The following is an 18,167-nucleotide window of genomic DNA, read 5'->3' on the forward strand; positions in this document are numbered from 1 at the left end:
TCAGCCCCATTGTTACCAAATACAGAAACTACAGCTACAACCTGATAAGCAAGCTTTCGCTGTACTTTGCCTGTAATGTCCCGCTGAATGCCGTTCCAGCTACCAGTGCGATTCGTAGCAGATGCAAAGAACTTGCCAGACGGAGGAACAATTTTGGCTTCATGCAAAACAATCTGGCAGCCTCTTCCAGACCAATTGTTAAGGCCATCGTCAAAGTTGGGATTGGATATGATGTTCTCATCTTCAGAGAAAGCAGGTTCTTTGCTCTGGCTCTGTCAAGTAATAAGTCCTTGTCATTAATATGGGCTGATTTTCCATCCACTGTACTAGTAAGTTGTCTTGTTTTTTTGACAAGCTGAATAGGTGCTTAGTACTGTACAGCCCGAGTAACATATTGATATCTCCTGATTGTACACTAGAATGGTGACAATTGCTCCAAATTAGAGCATACAGTAGTTATTGTCTATGGTGGTTAAACTATTTAAAATTCCTCATTTTGGTAACTAAACTTTTTCGTTAATCAAAATGGTCACCGTCATTCTTCAACTTAAAAACGTAATTTTTTTTGTCACTCAACTAATAAAACTGTACATTGTTTGGTTGAACGGCTAATCGATATATGCTTTTAATTAGCCGAATGACTATTTCGTCAGTGACCGAGATATAAAATTTTAAATACTTTAGTGACCATATGTACCATTTGCTTTACAAATTAAATGTAGCATTTCTCCAGCTGTTGGACTATTTCAATGAACTTTGCTAGAATATGGACTGTAAGCCTGAATGCTAAAACAATGTAAGCAAACCATCTGATAATCAACCACATTGTTTCTTTGTTCAGTATAAGATGAAAATCAGGCCAATAGAAAATCCCAGCCGGAGGAAAACTCACAAGGAAAATCTCCGATGTCTGATCAGGTTGATCAAAGCCATCACGGTGGACATTGCTCGTTGATGGGTTCTCCATATGCCCTCCCGAAAATTTGGATAATAAGATAAACAAGCAGCCTTAATACTACAAACTCTGAAGACTCGCACATACCTGCAAATCAATGACTCTGCTGTGAAAAGTGCTCGAAGAATCTAAGACTCGGCGTAAGAAGCAACATGCAGGAGGGCGATTCATTTATAGCTAGCCGTGATGAAGATTGTTGGAGGGTTTGGAAGTTTTGCAAGTTAACTAGACGCCAAGCGCGGGATGTCACATGCAACTCTTTGCTGTTTTCGACATTTTGTCTCGGAAATCCAAGAACCGTGCATGACAGCAGTAGGTTTATTCTTTATACAAATATGTTATCCATTGATTCTACAATGCCCTTGGATGAAGATCTTGCATGCAACTCTTTGCTGTTTTTATCTTGGTAATCCAAAGACGGAGCATCCATCACAGCATATATTTTTAGTACAAATATCTTTTGTCCAAGATCTTGCGAGGACAAAACACAAGAAAGTTGAGACCCAATAGATAAGTCCAAACTCATATTTCACTTCAAAATTTTAAGTTATAAGAGGTCTTGAATCTTTACCTATGTATTAAGTACTCGTTTTTCCTTTCCCAAACTAATGCGGGACAAATATCTTACTCACAAACCTAGCATTTTTGTTTCTTTGGTTCTCCTGACTTGCAAATTTGCAAATTTAGTTTCCAAAATTGGTTTTTTTTTTCCCTTCATCTCTTCCACTTGGGCTTAAATTGGACTGAAAAATTCATTAACTTTTGGGATCCTTTGATAGCATTACTTTGGCTTGGTTTTGGATGTAGCAGATGATTTCTGAATAGTTAGCTTAGTGCAGTGCTACGGTGCCGTAAAGAAGCCTATGATAGTTTGCCATTGTTTGAAGTTAAATCAACCAATGAGCATATTTCAAGGAGTCGAATCAGCCTTGAGAAGATAAATTCTTTCATAATCTATATATTATTAAGAAAATGTTTAGTATTAATTAAAAAAAAAAAGAATATGTGTAGTATTTTTCTTCTTTGTGACGGCTGTTATTGGCTTGAGCCTGATGTGGCAAATTTAGGATTGGGATTCCAAGGTTTCTAGACGTGGTCATGACCTTCAATATGGTAAAAAGTAAACCAAGGAAGGAGAATCTAAGGGGTTTGGATTATGAATTTTCGCCAAAAAATTTTGGGAACATTCCTATCACGCATTCTTAATTATTTTTTCAAATTACATACATCGTCTCATCATTGTATTTTTTATATAAACTTCAAAAACTTATAATCCAAACGGAAAATTTTAGTTATACCAATTTAGATAAAACTAAAATAATTGCAAAAGTACATTAGGCTACAAGGCAGTTTTTGCACTTTTGCACAGGATTTTATATGCTTACTTCTTGTACATTTTACATGTGGAAAAGTCTGAAGTAACGATAGTTATGGTAACGAAACTATTTTTACCTGATATAACAGGTAAAAATACTTTTAGCGACCATTTGATTACCTGTTGTACTGGTCATCTAAACAAGATAATGCCTAAAATTTTGGGTAGTAAGTTTCGCATTAAAAATAGTAAGTTATCCTTATAAATTAGTAACTTTTATGTCTCAAAAAGTAAACTTGAATAAATATGGAACTAACCTTTTTTTTTGAAGTAAAATACTACTCTATATCTGATACTTAGTTTTTGGAGAGTTAATTTAGTTCAAGTAATAGTAAGTTTTTATAGATTAATAGTAAATATTGTTGATAGAATAGTAAATTTGGTTAATCATCAAAACTTAATAGTTTGTGGCATAAATTTACTATTTTACTTAAAGAAACTTACAATTGTACGTATCATTTATAAATGTTATATGTTCGAAGCATTTTAAATATACTATGAAAACTTTTTTTTTTGCATATGACCTTATAAAATATGTAAGAATAATTTGTCATATTTTAAATTTTTAATTATGGGAAAATAAACAACTAAGTTCCCAAAATATTTCACTTTTATTGTTTAAAAAATGTCAACTTGTTGGTTATATTCAAAATAATTCTATTGTCAGAAATAGTTTTTCTCAAATTAACTTCATGATTAGATGTGAGATACAAATATGATAAAATATTCCTCATACATATGTCATGGATATTTCAGACTTATAGTAAAAAAAAATTTTGTTGTTAAAATAACATATATCATAGTGTACTAATTATTTTAGGACCATTTTATAGGTGAACTAAATTTAATTTAAATTATACAATAGATTATACATGCATGTGATTTTCATTTATAATTATTGGATCCTATTCTTATGAACAATCTCCCAAGGGAAAAAATCCAGATCATACTGATTTTCTTATATTAATTGTTATACTAATTTTGTCATTTTTATTATTATATTATTTCTCATTTTGTTTAGGCTTTTACTCTTATTATTTCTTGTGTCTCAGATGTAAATTTATTAAAACTTTATCATCTTATTATATTCATAGGTGTTAAATTATAAAATTTTGATATATAAACAAGTAATATTCTATATATAACTAGGAAGATTTGTTGTTATTGTTATTCGAACTTTCAAAGTTTTAAAAAATTGAAAATGATTAAAAGCTTATAATATGACAAATTTTTTTTACATATTTCACAAGATTATGTGAAAAGTCAAACTATTTTTCATAGTATTTTAAACTATATAAATAATTTTTTTTAAATTAAACCTATAATCATGTATTATACAGGTATATTATGAGTACTTACTAACTAAGGTATTAAGAATTAATCATTAATAAAACATCTTATAGTTATTTCAAATAAATTTCCTAATACTAGTTTGAAATATGTTTTAATCAAATAGTACATGTGTCCCATAAATCAGTAAGTTTTGATTATTAATCAATTTACCATGTTATTAGTAAGAGTTACTATTTATGTATAAAAACTTACTATTACTTGAATTAAACTTACTCTCTAAAAAGTAAATTTGGGATATAAAGTAGTAATTTATTTATTTAAAAAGTAAGCTTAATATTTATTCCAACTTACCTTTTGAAGTATAAAAGTTACTAATTTATTACTGTTACCTTATTATTTTAGATAGAAAACTTACTTTCTTATTTTTAAGTGTTATCCTATTTAGGTGGATAAACCTATCAAATAATCAAATGGTCGCTAAAAGCAAATAAAAAATAATTCGAAAATGGTCATCTAAGTGTTATCCTATTTATGTCTAAAAAAGTAAATTGAAATAAAAATGAAAGTTACTTTTTTAAAAAAAATAAATTACTACTCTATATTCAAAACTTACTTTTTAGAGAGTAAGTTTAGTTCAAATAATAGTAAGTTTTCACGGATTAATAGTAAATCCTGTTGATAGAATAGTAAATTTGGTTAATCATCAAGACTTACTAGTTTGTAGCATAAATTTACTATTTTACTTAAAGAAACTTATATGAAACAAGTATTAGGAAGTTTATTTAAAATAATGCAAAGATTTTTTTATTAATGATTGAAACTTAATATTATAGTTTTTTTTTTTACCTTATACTTTTTTATTTATCCAAAAGTAAAAATTACAAAAATGCGCCCTGCGCAGTTTAAGGCCTAATATATGGCATCTCTAGCTGATCTATCCTAAGGAGAGTTTTAATCTTGCGTGGAAGTGACTCTTCTCCGGTGTATACCACACCGTGGCCCAGCTGCAATGCGGCTAAAGCATCCGCTACCATATTGGCTTGTCGAAAGACGTGGCTAAGATCGGCCCCCAGCTCTGATAACAATCAACTTAATATTATAGTTAGTAATTGTTGGTAACGTAAATGTATAATATATGATTGTATGTATCATTCATCAATGTTATGTGTTTTAAGCATTTTAATAAATGTATGTATCATTTACAAAGGTTATGTGTTCTAATAAATTTATTTTTTAGGTCACAAGTATAAAAGTTAAATTTGTACTAATGTAGCATAATCTTTGAAAACTATAGTAAATTTACCCACATATTAAGTTTTGTGAGATTCAAATATATTTTGTATCATTTACAATATGGATTTATATGCACATTTTTTTTTATCAAACTTACTTTTAATTGGCAAATAGTATGTAAATTATTATAAAATGTCATTTTATAATAATCATAATTTTTATAGGTGAATGGTATATAAACTGCTAAAATTGCCAATTTATAAATGATCAAATCTTACTACTTTATGGCATATATTAGTTTGGTCAACTAAAAAATTATCGTAATTAAGTGTACGTTGGTTGTTGATTTGAAATTTGCACCCCCGTCACTATTTTGTTATTTCTACCACAAGTTTTTCTAATCAAAGTAAAACAAAGTCAAATATCTTTTCCTTTTGTATGTAGTATTTATATTTAGTAAAAAATTAATAAACCATGATTACATTTCATAATTTCTAATGAAATTAGTAACATTTTCTAAATAAATTGGAATAATTTGTAAAATATGTTATTTTTTTAACAATATAATTACGGGTGGCAATCGGGTCCAAATCGGAGTGGCGGGTCAGGTTGAGATCCAGGTATAATAGAAAAGTGGTTGACCCGAACTTGACCCCCCAACCCAAAACGGGTCAGGATATCTAACCAGAATCTGAAAATTCCAGGTTGTCGGACTGGCGGGACGACCCGAATGACCCAAAACTTAATTTTAATTTATTTATTTACCACTGTAATTTCTAATTCGCACAAGACTAATTACATAATCAAGTAATAAAAATTTAAATAAATAATCCCAAACCAAATCTAAAATAAATTAAAAACACTGTAAAAGTGTTTTATTCCAAACCAAATATAAAATAAATAAAAGCAGTATAAAAGTAAAAAATAATATAATACATTATTTGTCCAAATATAATAATTTCAATTTCAAATAAGTTAAATAAATTCATTTAGGATTAAGTGATTAATGCATTTGAAAAAAAAAGAATAACTTAGTTTAGTTAGGTAAAATAATTTTTAATTCATAAACAGGTGTTCGGGTCGTATCGGATCACCCACGGTCTAACCCGAATTCGACCCGTTTTCTTTTCGGGTTTGTCGGATTCGACTCGATTCTGACCCGAACCCGTGAAACTTCAATCCGAATCAATTAATTTCGTGTTAGGTTCATATCGTGTTTTCAGGTCGTTCATGGTAATGCACCCCATAATGGTAATTTTTTGTGGTGAATAATTATAAATGTCAGTGTAACTGTTATCTTTACTTGCATGGTTAACTCACTAATTCTATTATGGTGTCATGAATTTTCAGTTTCAATCCGAGACTGAACGTTTTAACATTGCAATGGAATTGGTCCTACACCGTAAGAATGCATGGGGATTTCTTCTACAAGATCATTTGCAGAGAAGATGAACAATAAAAGTATTCATAGTTGGGAAAAATTCTAATTCATCTTGGCTATTTCTAGCTGAATGCCAAGTACTTTATAAGGCAGAAGAATGTGCTTTATATTTGCTATTCTCCTATCTTACTAAATGTGCTTTATATTTGAAGAGAGAAGCGGTATTCTCCTGAGTGCATATGACAAACACTAATTTGCTGCGAGACTAATGGGATATACCTGTGATAAAAGGAAAAGTGATCCATCCATTGTCATTTTTTTGGCGGGATTGGACAGTTGAGCTGCTTGGTTCTTCTATGTCCATGGATGCAGGAATTAACTGTTAATATGATGCAGCAGCCGAGCTAAAAGTTTGTCCCATTATTCCTAATGGCAGATTGTCATTAAATAGAAAGGTGGATTAGTTGTTTATTTATAGAGGACGTGGGAAGATACTATTTGTTTGGACCTCTGCTAATGGCTTACGGTGGAAATCGCGGCACTTAAATTCACAAAGGCCGATGCTCTCTCATAAAAGTGCCGTCAGTCTACATAGGAAAGCAACACACTTTTTTTTGGGTCGGAACGAAACGATACATTCGTTTCGGAGTAAAAACTTCTAATGCTCGCAGAAATAAATAAGAGTACGTGCTCCTACGACAGAATGGATGTTACACCGCTATTAATGTGGTAAGGGCATCCTCCATAGTACTTTATAGCAAAATGTAGCATGTAGTAAGTAGCTGCTTATATAAAACTACCGAGGTTTAGAAGTGGTTAAGCATTAGAACAACTACTGCATAATAGTCCCTGACTAAGCTGAACAAAATGTGACAGGGTCACAACTACAAAAGTAGTAGCGCAATCAGAAAACACCTATAACAACTAAGACAAAAAGAGAGACTGTGTCCGATGCACCCCATGTTTGACTAGAACCATCCATATGGAATTTCATGATTAATGCTAATCTTCCCTGCTTCCTTTCACTTATTCCATCCCGTTGAGATATCCAGTCCTGAAAAAAAACATGACTTTCAGTTTTAGCATATCTGGAAGCGGAAATAACCAAATGATGACAAGAATAACAGTAAAACGTATGCGTGCTTCAAGCCCCTAAGCTTTAGCAGCAGAACAAGCCATGTGAGAAACATTTCTATAGTAAACCACCTGTACCAATTTTAATGCTCGAAACAATCGAAGTAGATAATTCATTTATTTGAGAACATAAGAATAAAAATCAAGAATACGGCTGTAAGCCACAAGAACAACTCAGAGAAACCAGTAATTTTTTTTTACTTAAATATGTACATTTTTTACTTTTAGTATTAGTAAGTTTGATTCAACCATAAGTAAATTTTGTCAAATAATAAGTAAATTAAATTATTCAAAGTGTAAATTTCTATTCCTGACTAAAACTTATCTTTCAGGCATATACTTACTAGTTTTAATTAAAAACTTACTAAAGTTAATATTAATTATTTTAATATAATATTTAAAAAAGTCGCTAAAAATTTTGATCTGTCACTAAAGGTAATAGAAACCTATAATAGTAGGTTTCCCTAATATCGTTACTGTAACTATAGGCACTGTAGCATTGTCCCTAAAGGAAAAGACTGATCATCAACTAACATGTCATAATAATTATGAATCTTAAAATTAATTTTCCAGTCAGCCCACCCAAACTGAAATCGCGCAAATTTAACACATGTTTCACACCATAAACACCTGCAAATGCTAAAGCAAGTCACTCCTATCTATCTACAGGAAAAGTAGTCGTAAATTCTCAGTTTTTACTTCAACCTCAATAATTGAAAACTTTGCTTACCAATAAAAATAAAAATAAAAATAATAATAATTACAATAATAAGCAACGCAATTACACATTTTTGACTATATATGATAAATCGACCGGAACTGATCAGTGGTCTAAATAATGGTATTCCCAAGTCACTTTTACACAAATTGATGCTTAATTCCTTGACTTTGAGGGAGACTATCTGAAAATTTTATGAAGGAAATCATACTACATATAGAGCAGAGATTAGTTCACTTAGCTGAGCCTTAATTAACCATATGTTATCTGAATTTTCCTTCAGAAGATTCCAAAAAGAACTGATTCCTAGCCACGAGATCCCCCCCCCATCACAAAAAAAAAACTCTTTAGACAGCAGGGCAGGGATTCACGAAGACTCCATATATTAATGAAATTCATACATACTTCTAATTTAGGCAAGAGATTATGCATTCTAATTGATGTGTACATGCTAATGTAATTGAACCAAACATGCAGCTCCAGGACGGTGCTTTCTTGCTCAGGAGTCAGGATTCATTCATTTGGAGTATTTTAGCTAGTAATGACAAGTTTACAAGAAATGAGTTTGATTGTACTTGCTACCTATCCCATTGGCGTAAACCCCCAAATTTTTGACTTCAATACACAAAGTCGTATTTTTTGGACAAAAAAAAAGAGAATACACATAATTGTATTTATGAATACTTCAATCACTATGCTTGTCTTATTATGGAGCTTGGAGTCATCTTAATTGTCCATATCTTATGATTGAGAGTGGCGCAAGACTCCTTCCTAGCAAGTAAGCAGTGGTAATTAATATGTATGGATGAAACTTGGACCGATTCCCACAGACATCCAAGCCAAGTAACCCAAATCATTAATATGACCTTCAAACCACATATATACATACACTTTCTTTGTTTAATTGAAGGACAATGTTAGAGGGCCCCAGTGGAATCTTAGTCAATAAAACCACATTTATCCATTGATATATTTACGCCATTGGGCTGCAGCCGGCTGACCATTATCTTAAGTGCAATATTGTGATGGATTGTAGATTTCAATGATTATTATACTTTTGGCAAAATTTTTTTTCAAATGTCAATAATCTATGTCTTTACCTACTCTTGCTCCTAAATAACGAGGAAAAGGACAATTCTAACTGGATTATTAGGAATAGAAAGAGACTAAATTACCTTTGAATTAGACGGATGCCCTATGACACCTGTTGGATTTAAAAAAATTACATAAAGTGACAATTGATAGAAGGCAAGATTCAAAACTCTGACCTCCCAACTCACAAAATCTTAAAGTACTTTTTGTGGTTTAACAAGTAGCGTACATATGCAGGTATCATCTATCCTTGCATCTTTTTCATGATAAGAAATCTATCTGGTCATTTCTTTCCCTCCAGCTTGCGTTTTTCTCAACCCAGTCGGAAGCCATTGAAAGCATGGCAAGTGCCAGTGAACAATTGAGTGGTAGGTGGTCTCTTAATAGAATGACTGCCCTTGTTACTGGTGGCACCAGAGGCATTGGGTAAGCAAATTTCTTCAAATATAGTTCCTGGTATTTATATTTATATCCAAAAATTAGTAAAATCATTTCAACATTAGTTTTCTCATTCACTCCTCAAAAGGGTATGTTAACTGTTAACAACCAATTGGACAACTTTTAATGAGCAGAAAAACCTACTCAATCACGGTCATATCTCGTTTCGTATACATAAATCCTTACTTCCTTCACTTGTTCTAGTATATATGTGCGATTATGTCCCTAGTAGCTTTAATGCAACATCCAAAATGCGTGTCCCCATTTTAACTATTTGACCCAAAATTTCAGGCATTCCATAGTGGAAGAGTTGGCAGGATTTGGAGCCATAGCATACACATGTTCATGAAACCAAAAGGAACTTAATGAAAGGCTGCAAGAATGGGGAGCAAAGGGTTTCAAAGTTTATGGTTCAACTTGCGATAAGGCTTCAAGAACAGAAAGAGAGGAACTAATAAAGAACGTCTCTTCCACCTTCGACGGCAAGCTGAACTTACTGGTAAGTACAAACTCTGATCCATAAAAATGGTTGGTCCATCTATTTCTTGACTTGTTAAAGAATCATAAACATCATCTCTGTTTAGAGTTTTAGTATATGCATCCAGAGTAATTCTTAGGGGAAATATTTCCGATATCTTGGTTTGAATTAATTTCCCAAATGCGGACTGCAGTGCAGATATTTTGTAGGATGTGCCGGCTGAAAGTGAATGATATGCTTAAAAAGGAGTAATTTAAGAAGCCTCCCATCAGATTTTTAACAATTTGACTGCCATTTCTATTTGGCAATTAGAACTTTTAATTTTCTCACCCGCACAGAGTAGCAATCATAACACAGAAATTTCTCTTTGACATTTCACCAAACATCTTATATGCATTCACAAATTAATCACATTTAACTTAAACGCCTAGTCTCAAGTCCTTTTCTAGATGTTTCATATGACTATTAAGCATATTTTACCCGTAGACAATCAAAACTACAACCATTTCCTAGATGTTTCAGTGGACATTTTCAGCCCCAAAATTGCAATAAAATCTTCAAATTCTCAGCCTTGATTTCGCAAGAAAATCTTGACAAACAAAACAAATAAAATATAAATAAATTACAGCAATATAATCAAACGATTTCAAGAGGACATGATGGTCTAACCTCGTCACTGCTCTTTTTCATATACTCTTTGATTGGCTACCACCGTCGCAAACCCTTTTGTTGTGTCTGCATATGGCAGCACCCAAAAACAGCCGATCAACACCCAAAAAACGGAATCAGATTCGGAGAATTTATTAATTGGTCACCCGGAGGACCCTGTTCCCAACGTAAATGATGAGTTGAATCGAAGTAACAGATGCTCCCTTTTATTGTGTCTGCATATGGCAGCACTCAAAAACAGTCGATCGATGAGAAAGGATATAGGGAAAGTTTGAACTAAAGATGAAAATTTTGAAGTGAGAAAATTTATTCAATTGTAACCAAGAGAAAGTGTAGATCAAAGTGAAAATCTTTGTCTGGGAATTCAATCGTATCGTTGGAACTGAGAACTAAGTAAGAAGAAGGCAGATGACTTTAAAGAGATGAACCAAAAGTGTTTCAGGAACCCAAAACCGTTTTCAGAAACTGGTAACTTTTTAACTAGAATATGTACATTTTTTACTTTTAGTATTAGTAAGTTTAATTTAAATATAAGTAAATTTTGTCAAATAGTAAGTAAATTAAATTACTCAAAGTGTAAATTTCTATTTCTGATTAAAACTTATCTTTCAGACATATACTTACTAGTTTTAATTAAAAACTTACTAAAGTTAATATTAATTATTAACATATAATATTTAAAAAGGTCGCCAAAAAAATTGATTTGTCACTAAAGATAATAGAAACCTATAATAGTAGGTTTTCCTAATATCGTTACCATAACTATAGGCACTGTAGCATAGTCCTTTACATGTTTTTTGAACTTAATAGATAACTCCATAATCTATGCTAATGCCACGAAAATTAACTATTATTATTTGAGAGTTTCTTAATGATTTTACCCAATTTCTTTATAATTAACTCAAGATGGTCCGTTGCCGAGAAATTTAGCTCCGTTTGGATTGATCTTTTTTTAAAAACTCCAATTTTATATACAATACTACAGTAATACACAAATAAAAACAATATCAAAAACATCAAAAACAACGTTAAAAACATCAAAAATAACCTCAAAAACACAAAAAAAAATAACCTAAAAAAATAAAAAACAACTTCATCTACAGTAAAAGTTTTTCATCTACATAAATATAATAAAATATTTCAAAAACACCCCAAAAATAGCTAATTCAAACTGTATAATCTGTCATGAGAAGTAATTGATCTTTAACCAGTAAAAGTGCTCCAAATAACATTATTGAAAAGTTCGTAAATTCTCCATAAAATACAATCTAAATAAGATAATTGGCCAGCCCTTGTTTGGCCAATTGACAGCGTGAGATTCGTCAAAAACAAACCTACACTTGCCAAGATGTTGGTTTAAATTTGCCTTGTGGGACTCGAAAAGTAGTTTAATTCAAATTTTCTTCAGGATACTGAGTCATTTAAGATCCTTCCTTCAATTCGCTGGCACCTGTCTGGAAAGTGGATTCTAGCCATCTCTCCGTTTCTTCCCATGTATTCTTTCAATCGCAGCTGGAATATTGTGGCTCAGTCGAAACATATGATTCTCGACGAATAATACACTAGTATTCAGGATTGACAACAAGAATATGTCCACTATTTTCCTTAGCACCAACTTGTTTTATATGCGCTTGAGGACTAGATGGATGTCAGCATTGTTGTTGTGTGATTTGGAGCTGGTCTTTGGTTGCAAGTTTGATGGTACTCGTGATTTTGTGAATATGCCGATGAAGTGTTTGCGCATTTGTCTGAACAACTAGTCTGCGTTTAGATGCATCCTTTTCATGTTAGCTTCATAAAACCTTGTTATTAGCGAAGAAGAAATTTAGCTGAAATTGGAAAAAAGAAAACATCTTGGTCATGGCTTTCTGGTACTTACGGTTACTAGAAAGCTCGACATATTCAGGAATCAGAAAATTTTATTTAATTATACTTTCTTGGATTAAGTTTTTGTAGTAGATTCTCCCAATTCTGATACTGAACTGATGGACAGGGTGTTCGTATTGAATTTTATTTGTTAATTACATTTTCTTAACAAAATATCACTTCTAATTAATTGTTTCTTTTTGTGCTTAGCATTTTTCAGCTTAGACCTCTCTGGCTTCTGCAATGTCATAATTCTCTTGTGTATTTGCGTGATGGTGAGTTTTTGATTAAATTGCACCTTTATTCTTTTTCAGGTTTGCATTCTGTGGTTGCCATCCCTCGTTTCATGGTTATAATATTGCTGCTGAATAGCTGCCAGAATTGGAATTAGAATGCTATGTGGATTGCTGAATCATCTCATTCTTGGAAAGGATTATGGTCTGATTTCTAATCAATTTGAGTAGATGAACTATGCTACATGGAGATATGATGTCTTTCCGGAAACTGGCCTACCATACTCCAAGACTATCTTCTGCATTACTTCAATCACTTGCTACTGGTGGTTTGAGGACTTATGAGAAATTTTCAGGAGCAGAATGGAGTTGCAGGCCTTCCACCCTGTTCAGGGAATTCAAATCAACCAACTTAATAGAGAAAAGCAATTGTTTGGATTTCCAGACAGGCTTTACTCGTTCTTCACTACCTTTTTCTACTGTTGCAGGAACAATTCTTGTCCAGGCTCGAGACCCAGGCAAACTGTGCCAGGAGTTAGAAGTTGCAATCGAGGAACTCAGACTAAGTGATGCTTGGAATTTATACAAGCAATACATGCATATGGAGGGATTTCCTAGGAAATCAATTGTCAATGTGCTTGTAGCTACGTTGGTAGAAAGTTTAGATGTTCAATGGCTGGAGAAGGCTTATGCATTGTTTGAACAAGCCTCAGAAGAGCACAAGCAGAACCTCTTTGAAAAGGAGACTCTAATTTATCTCTCTTTGGGACTTGCTAGATGTGGACTGCCTGTTCCTTCATCAACTATTCTGAGAAAGCTTATTGAGATGGAGCAATTTCCACCCATTAATGCTTGGGCTACAATCCTGGCATATATGTCACAGACCTCTCCTGGAGCATACATTGCAGCTGAGTTGGTTCTTGAGATTGGTTATTTATTCCAGGATGGAAGGGTGGACCCACGTAAAAAGGTCAATGCACCATTGATAGCCATGAAACCCAATACAACTGCATTTAGCATTGCTGTGGCCGGTTGTCTTCTATTCAATTCTGCTAGGAAAGCCGAGCAACTACTTGACATGGTGCCTCGGATCGGTTTAAAAGTGGATGCTACCTTGTTGATCATTATGGCTCATGTGTATGAAAATAACGGACGAACAGAAGAGCTGAAGAAGCTTCAGAGGCAAATTGACGAATCTTATGGTGTAAGTGACTTACAGTTTCTCCAGTTTCATAATTGCTTACTCTCAAGTCATCTAAAAGTCGGGGATCTAGATTCTGCATCTCAAATGGTGCTGGAAATGCTTCACAGGGCAAAGAAAGCGCAAAGTTCTTTTGGGGCAACCACTTCAGCATTCAAAATGGTAGCAAATGGTAATAGATCATCCTCTGGACATGTTTCTAAAGAGGATTTAGACTGCAGAGAACCAGATGGAGTGGAATATCCTACACTACGCCCTCTTTTGTCTTTTGAAAATTTCTCTAGAGACAGGAAGTTTTTGAAACTTGAGGCAGAGGCCAAAGAATTACTTGATGTTTTGGTTTTCAAGGTACAGAGACAAGTACAATTAATAACTACTGAACATGGTATTCTCCAGCCAACAGAGAGATTGTATGTGAAATTGGTTAAGGCTTTCTTGGAATCACAGAGGACAAAAGATTTGGCAGAGTTTCTAATCAAAGCCGAGAAAGAAGGTTCTCCAGTTTCTGCAGATAATTCTACCTTAATACACGTCATAAAATCATGCATATCCCTTGGATGGTTAGACCAGGCTCATGATCTGCTTGATGAAATGCGCTTGGCAGGTATTAGAACTGGTTCTTCTGTATATGCCGACCTCCTAAAAGCATATTGTAAAGAAAATCGAGCCGGAGAGGTAACATCATTGCTTAGGGATGCCCGTAAAGCTGGAATACAGCTAGATGCAAGCTGCTATGAAGCATTGATCGAGTCACAGGTGCTCCAAAAGGATACCCAAGGGGCCCTTTGTCTGTTCAAAGAGATGAAAGAGGCTAAAATACGCAGAGGTGGTCATCAAGATTTTGAGATGCTGGTTAAAGGATGTAGTGAGAGTGGTGAAACTGATCTAATGTCAAAACTCTTGCAGGAAATTAAGGAAGGGCATAAAATTGATTGTGGAGTTCATGACTGGAATAATGTTATTCACTTTTTCTGCAAGAAGAGGCTGATGCAGGATGCTGAAAATGCATATAAGAAAATGAAAAGCTTGGGTCACTCCCCGAATGCACAAACTTTCCACTCTCTTGTAATGGGCTATGCTGCTATTGGGACAAAATATACAGAGGTTACAGAATTATGGGGTCAGATGAAGGCTCTTGCCTTTTCCAGCAAGATGAAGTTTGATCAGGAACTATTGGATGCTGTGCTTTATACATTTGTGAGGGGTGGGTTCTTCGTTCGAGCCAATGAAGTTGTTGACATGCTTGAGAGGGGAAACTTGTTCATCGACAAATATAGATACCGAACCCTGTTCCTGAAGTACCATAAAACACTATACAAGGGCAAGGCTCCAAAGTTTCAGACAGAAAACCAAATGAAAAGAAGAGAAGCAGCTTTGAATTTCAAAAAGTGGGTTGGTCTAAGTTGAAGAAGACATCAATGTGGTGATATTCTAGGAATTAACTATTTCATCAAGGCTTTCCTGCTTTGATGAATTTGTTTTAGCTGGCCATTGAAAAGAAAACCGTTAACAAAGCTCCCACAATTTAAAAAGAAGATTTGCAGATACCAAGTTCCCAACTGCCGATTGTGGTCTTTGAACTCCACTTATTTGGAGGAGTGGAGTTGGTTGAAACCACTTCCCATTAGTCTTGCCATGTAATCTAAGTACTCATCTTGGTGCCTGCGCAGAGTCCGCTCCGCAATTGTATTACCTAGTTGTGAGTTCAGTTATTTTAGTTCTCCAAATTCTTCATTAAAAAATTTGACTTGACAGTAGTGAATGATCTACTAATTTGTCAATGGTTTCCATTTCATATTACATGTAAATTTGTACATATGTAGAACTCGGTTCATGATGGGACCGCTTGTTGAACTTCTCATTGACAATAACATCATCTGATTTTATATCAACATGGATAACTAAAGGACTGCCCTGATCTGCTGATAAACCATTTTACTGCATCCATTTTATATACATTTGAGAATTTATGTGTGCAGTACAATTTCCTTCTGAACTTGGTGGAGAATAATCCAGAACACTAGAAGCATGAATAATTTTCATATTTCTCAGCTGTACCTGCAGCAGTGCCTTGATGAAATTGTTATTTGCTAGACTCTTGCTCCTTTCCTTTTCCTTATTCTGATGACACGTATAATCATGTTACTTAAGGGACTCTTTTTTGCCGCAAATTTTCGAAAGAAGATAGCAAGGTGTTGTGCGTCAAATTTGAGGTGCTACCTAAGGCTTACTCCTTTATGGAGATTTGAAAAAAAGCGAAGGGGAGTATAATTGAAAAACTTCTTTTCTGGGTGAAGAATATGTAAAAGGCATTTTGGGAAGCGTCCATTTGAATTTTAATCTGATTGCTTCAAAAAAGCCGTCGATTTGAGAATTTATTCGTTGTTCTTCATTTTTGCATGTTCTATAGTCACCTGAAGCCCGGGGAACTAGACTGCGACAAGTCGTCGCTAATAGTCAATAACGAGCTAACACGAGTCGGCATTAACGAAATAGTCTAGTCAGCCTAGGAAGGGAAGGAACGATTTCTGCACACGTTGACCCATGGAAGACTTTTAAATGGATTGTGAATGAGCGAACAAAGATAAGAAATACTACTTAAAAGCTCTCCTTGAGCGAAGATTAATAAAGATTGCGAGTAAGTCGCAAAGAAAAAGATTTAAAGCTCTTACTGGATGTGAGTCAAGAAATCAAATCTCTTAATTTGTATTTTTTTCGGACTTTTTTGAAAGTATTCGGACTTGTCCAGTCGCGATTTAATTCTTTCTATATCTCTCATTGACTCCTTTAGATCCACCTTTTTTACTTAATGTATAATAAAAATTATTGTATCGAAAAAAAACAACAAAGATAGGAAAGAGGTAAAAATCTGTTATTGCCAATTTTATAAACCTGGTCTTGTCTCCTGTTATTGACTCATTAATTGTTTGCAAATTGCAAATGTTATTTGAAAAGCATACCGCTGCCTGGTTTATGTTGGCTTAGTTAACATATTGGATAGCTCTATTTTGTCAAATAATATTTGGCTTGCATCATAAACACATTTCCCAACCCACCTTTTTATATTCTCAACAATATTTTTATCTCATCACAAAAAGTATAACAGTATTTATTTCAAATAATACTCTATCCAAACAAACAAACCCAGTGTTTGTAAAAAATAAAACACAAACTTTTTAGGAAACAAATTCCTCACAACTCAAAGGAAAGAGTTTGCTTCTTAACTAGATGCAAACCCAGATTTTTTTTCTATTTTTGAAGGAAAGGTACTAGGAAAACAATAAAATTATATGTCAATTTTAATTAAGTTTGAGAAGTTAGGACTGTAGTTTTTGGACCCGTTTCCTTTCAAAGCCAAAAATAAAACAAAAACAAAAATTTTTTTTGAACATTTGATGGCTTATACAAATGGAAATTTCCGTCCAATAATGTAAAAATAGGGTCGCGAAATAATGACCAAACTTATGCGCTACAATTTTAAGTCATCCCTTAGAGCGCCATTTTTTTTTTTTTTCCTTTCAACAACAAAAACAAATTAATTAGTTAATCAATAACAAACATACATAAATTTGGCCAAATAAAACTAGATTGCACAGCATATGTTTTAGAAAAGCTGAATAACAAAATTTTGTAAAAAATAGACTTTCAACAATAGCAAACAATTCTAGAGCAGGAAAACATACAAAAATTCAATATTCCTGAGACCATTGAGTTGGAGTTCTTGAATGTTCCTGGAACCTATTCTCTCTTCCCTTTATCAGAGCAACTCTGATATACAAAGTTCAACAATTTATATTGTTTGATAATTTTGTTCTGCTTACCCATTCTCACCCTCATTTTTATACAATAACAACGTGAATTTTGAAATTCTTAAAATTAGGGGATAAAACCACCTCTCTCTCTCTCTCTCTCTCTCTCTCTCTCTCTCTCTCTCTATGGGGGATAGAATAATAGCAATTTTATTAATGAGATAGTTGAAAATCATCCGTCACGATTTACTTGACAAAGTCACGAGAGATAAAACTATTTTAACATCGAATTCAAATACAAATTAATTATGAATAGAACATAACATTCTTGAATTTGGCTAAAACTAATTGA

At 33.3% G+C, this 18,167-nt stretch overlaps 1 protein-coding gene and 1 long non-coding RNA gene across 5 annotated transcripts; one reads left to right on the top strand and one right to left on the bottom strand.

Moving 5' to 3' along the window:
* Positions 1 to 7,007: 7,007 nt before the first annotated feature.
* Positions 7,008 to 11,247, bottom strand: LOC113714654 (uncharacterized). The gene is made up of 2 exons (XR_003453761.2): positions 10,767 to 11,247; positions 7,008 to 7,291 (listed from the first exon to the last, which is right to left on the bottom strand). It is a non-coding gene; the product is annotated as an uncharacterized lncRNA (long non-coding RNA).
* Positions 9,421 to 15,958, top strand: LOC113714651 (pentatricopeptide repeat-containing protein At1g03100, mitochondrial-like). Of its 4 annotated transcripts, XM_027238633.2 has the most exons (3): positions 9,421 to 9,607; positions 9,911 to 10,118; positions 12,947 to 15,958. In XM_027238633.2, the coding sequence occupies exon 3, from the start codon at positions 13,104 to 13,106 to the stop codon at positions 15,471 to 15,473; it is 2,370 nt and encodes a 789-aa protein (XP_027094434.1). In that variant the 5' UTR covers positions 9,421 to 9,607; positions 9,911 to 10,118; positions 12,947 to 13,103; the 3' UTR covers positions 15,474 to 15,958. The 4 variants fall into 4 exon arrangements, with proteins under 4 accessions (XP_027094434.1, XP_027094435.1, XP_027094433.1 ...); XM_027238634.2 differs by lacking the exons at positions 9,421 to 9,607; positions 9,911 to 10,118 and adding an exon at positions 11,985 to 12,552; XM_027238632.2 differs by lacking the exons at positions 9,421 to 9,607; positions 9,911 to 10,118 and adding an exon at positions 11,985 to 12,467.
* The last annotated feature ends 2,209 nt before the right edge of the window (positions 15,959 to 18,167 follow it).

Source organism: Coffea arabica, chromosome 10c (assembly GCF_036785885.1).
Source record: "Coffea arabica cultivar ET-39 chromosome 10c, Coffea Arabica ET-39 HiFi, whole genome shotgun sequence".
NCBI lineage: Eukaryota > Viridiplantae > Streptophyta > Magnoliopsida > Gentianales > Rubiaceae > Coffea > Coffea arabica.

What these genes read in the sequence shown, in the direction of transcription:
- LOC113714651 (XM_027238633.2), top strand. Translation starts at nt 13,104, where the DNA reads ATGCTACATGGAGATATGATGTCTTTCCGGAAACTGGCCTACCATACT.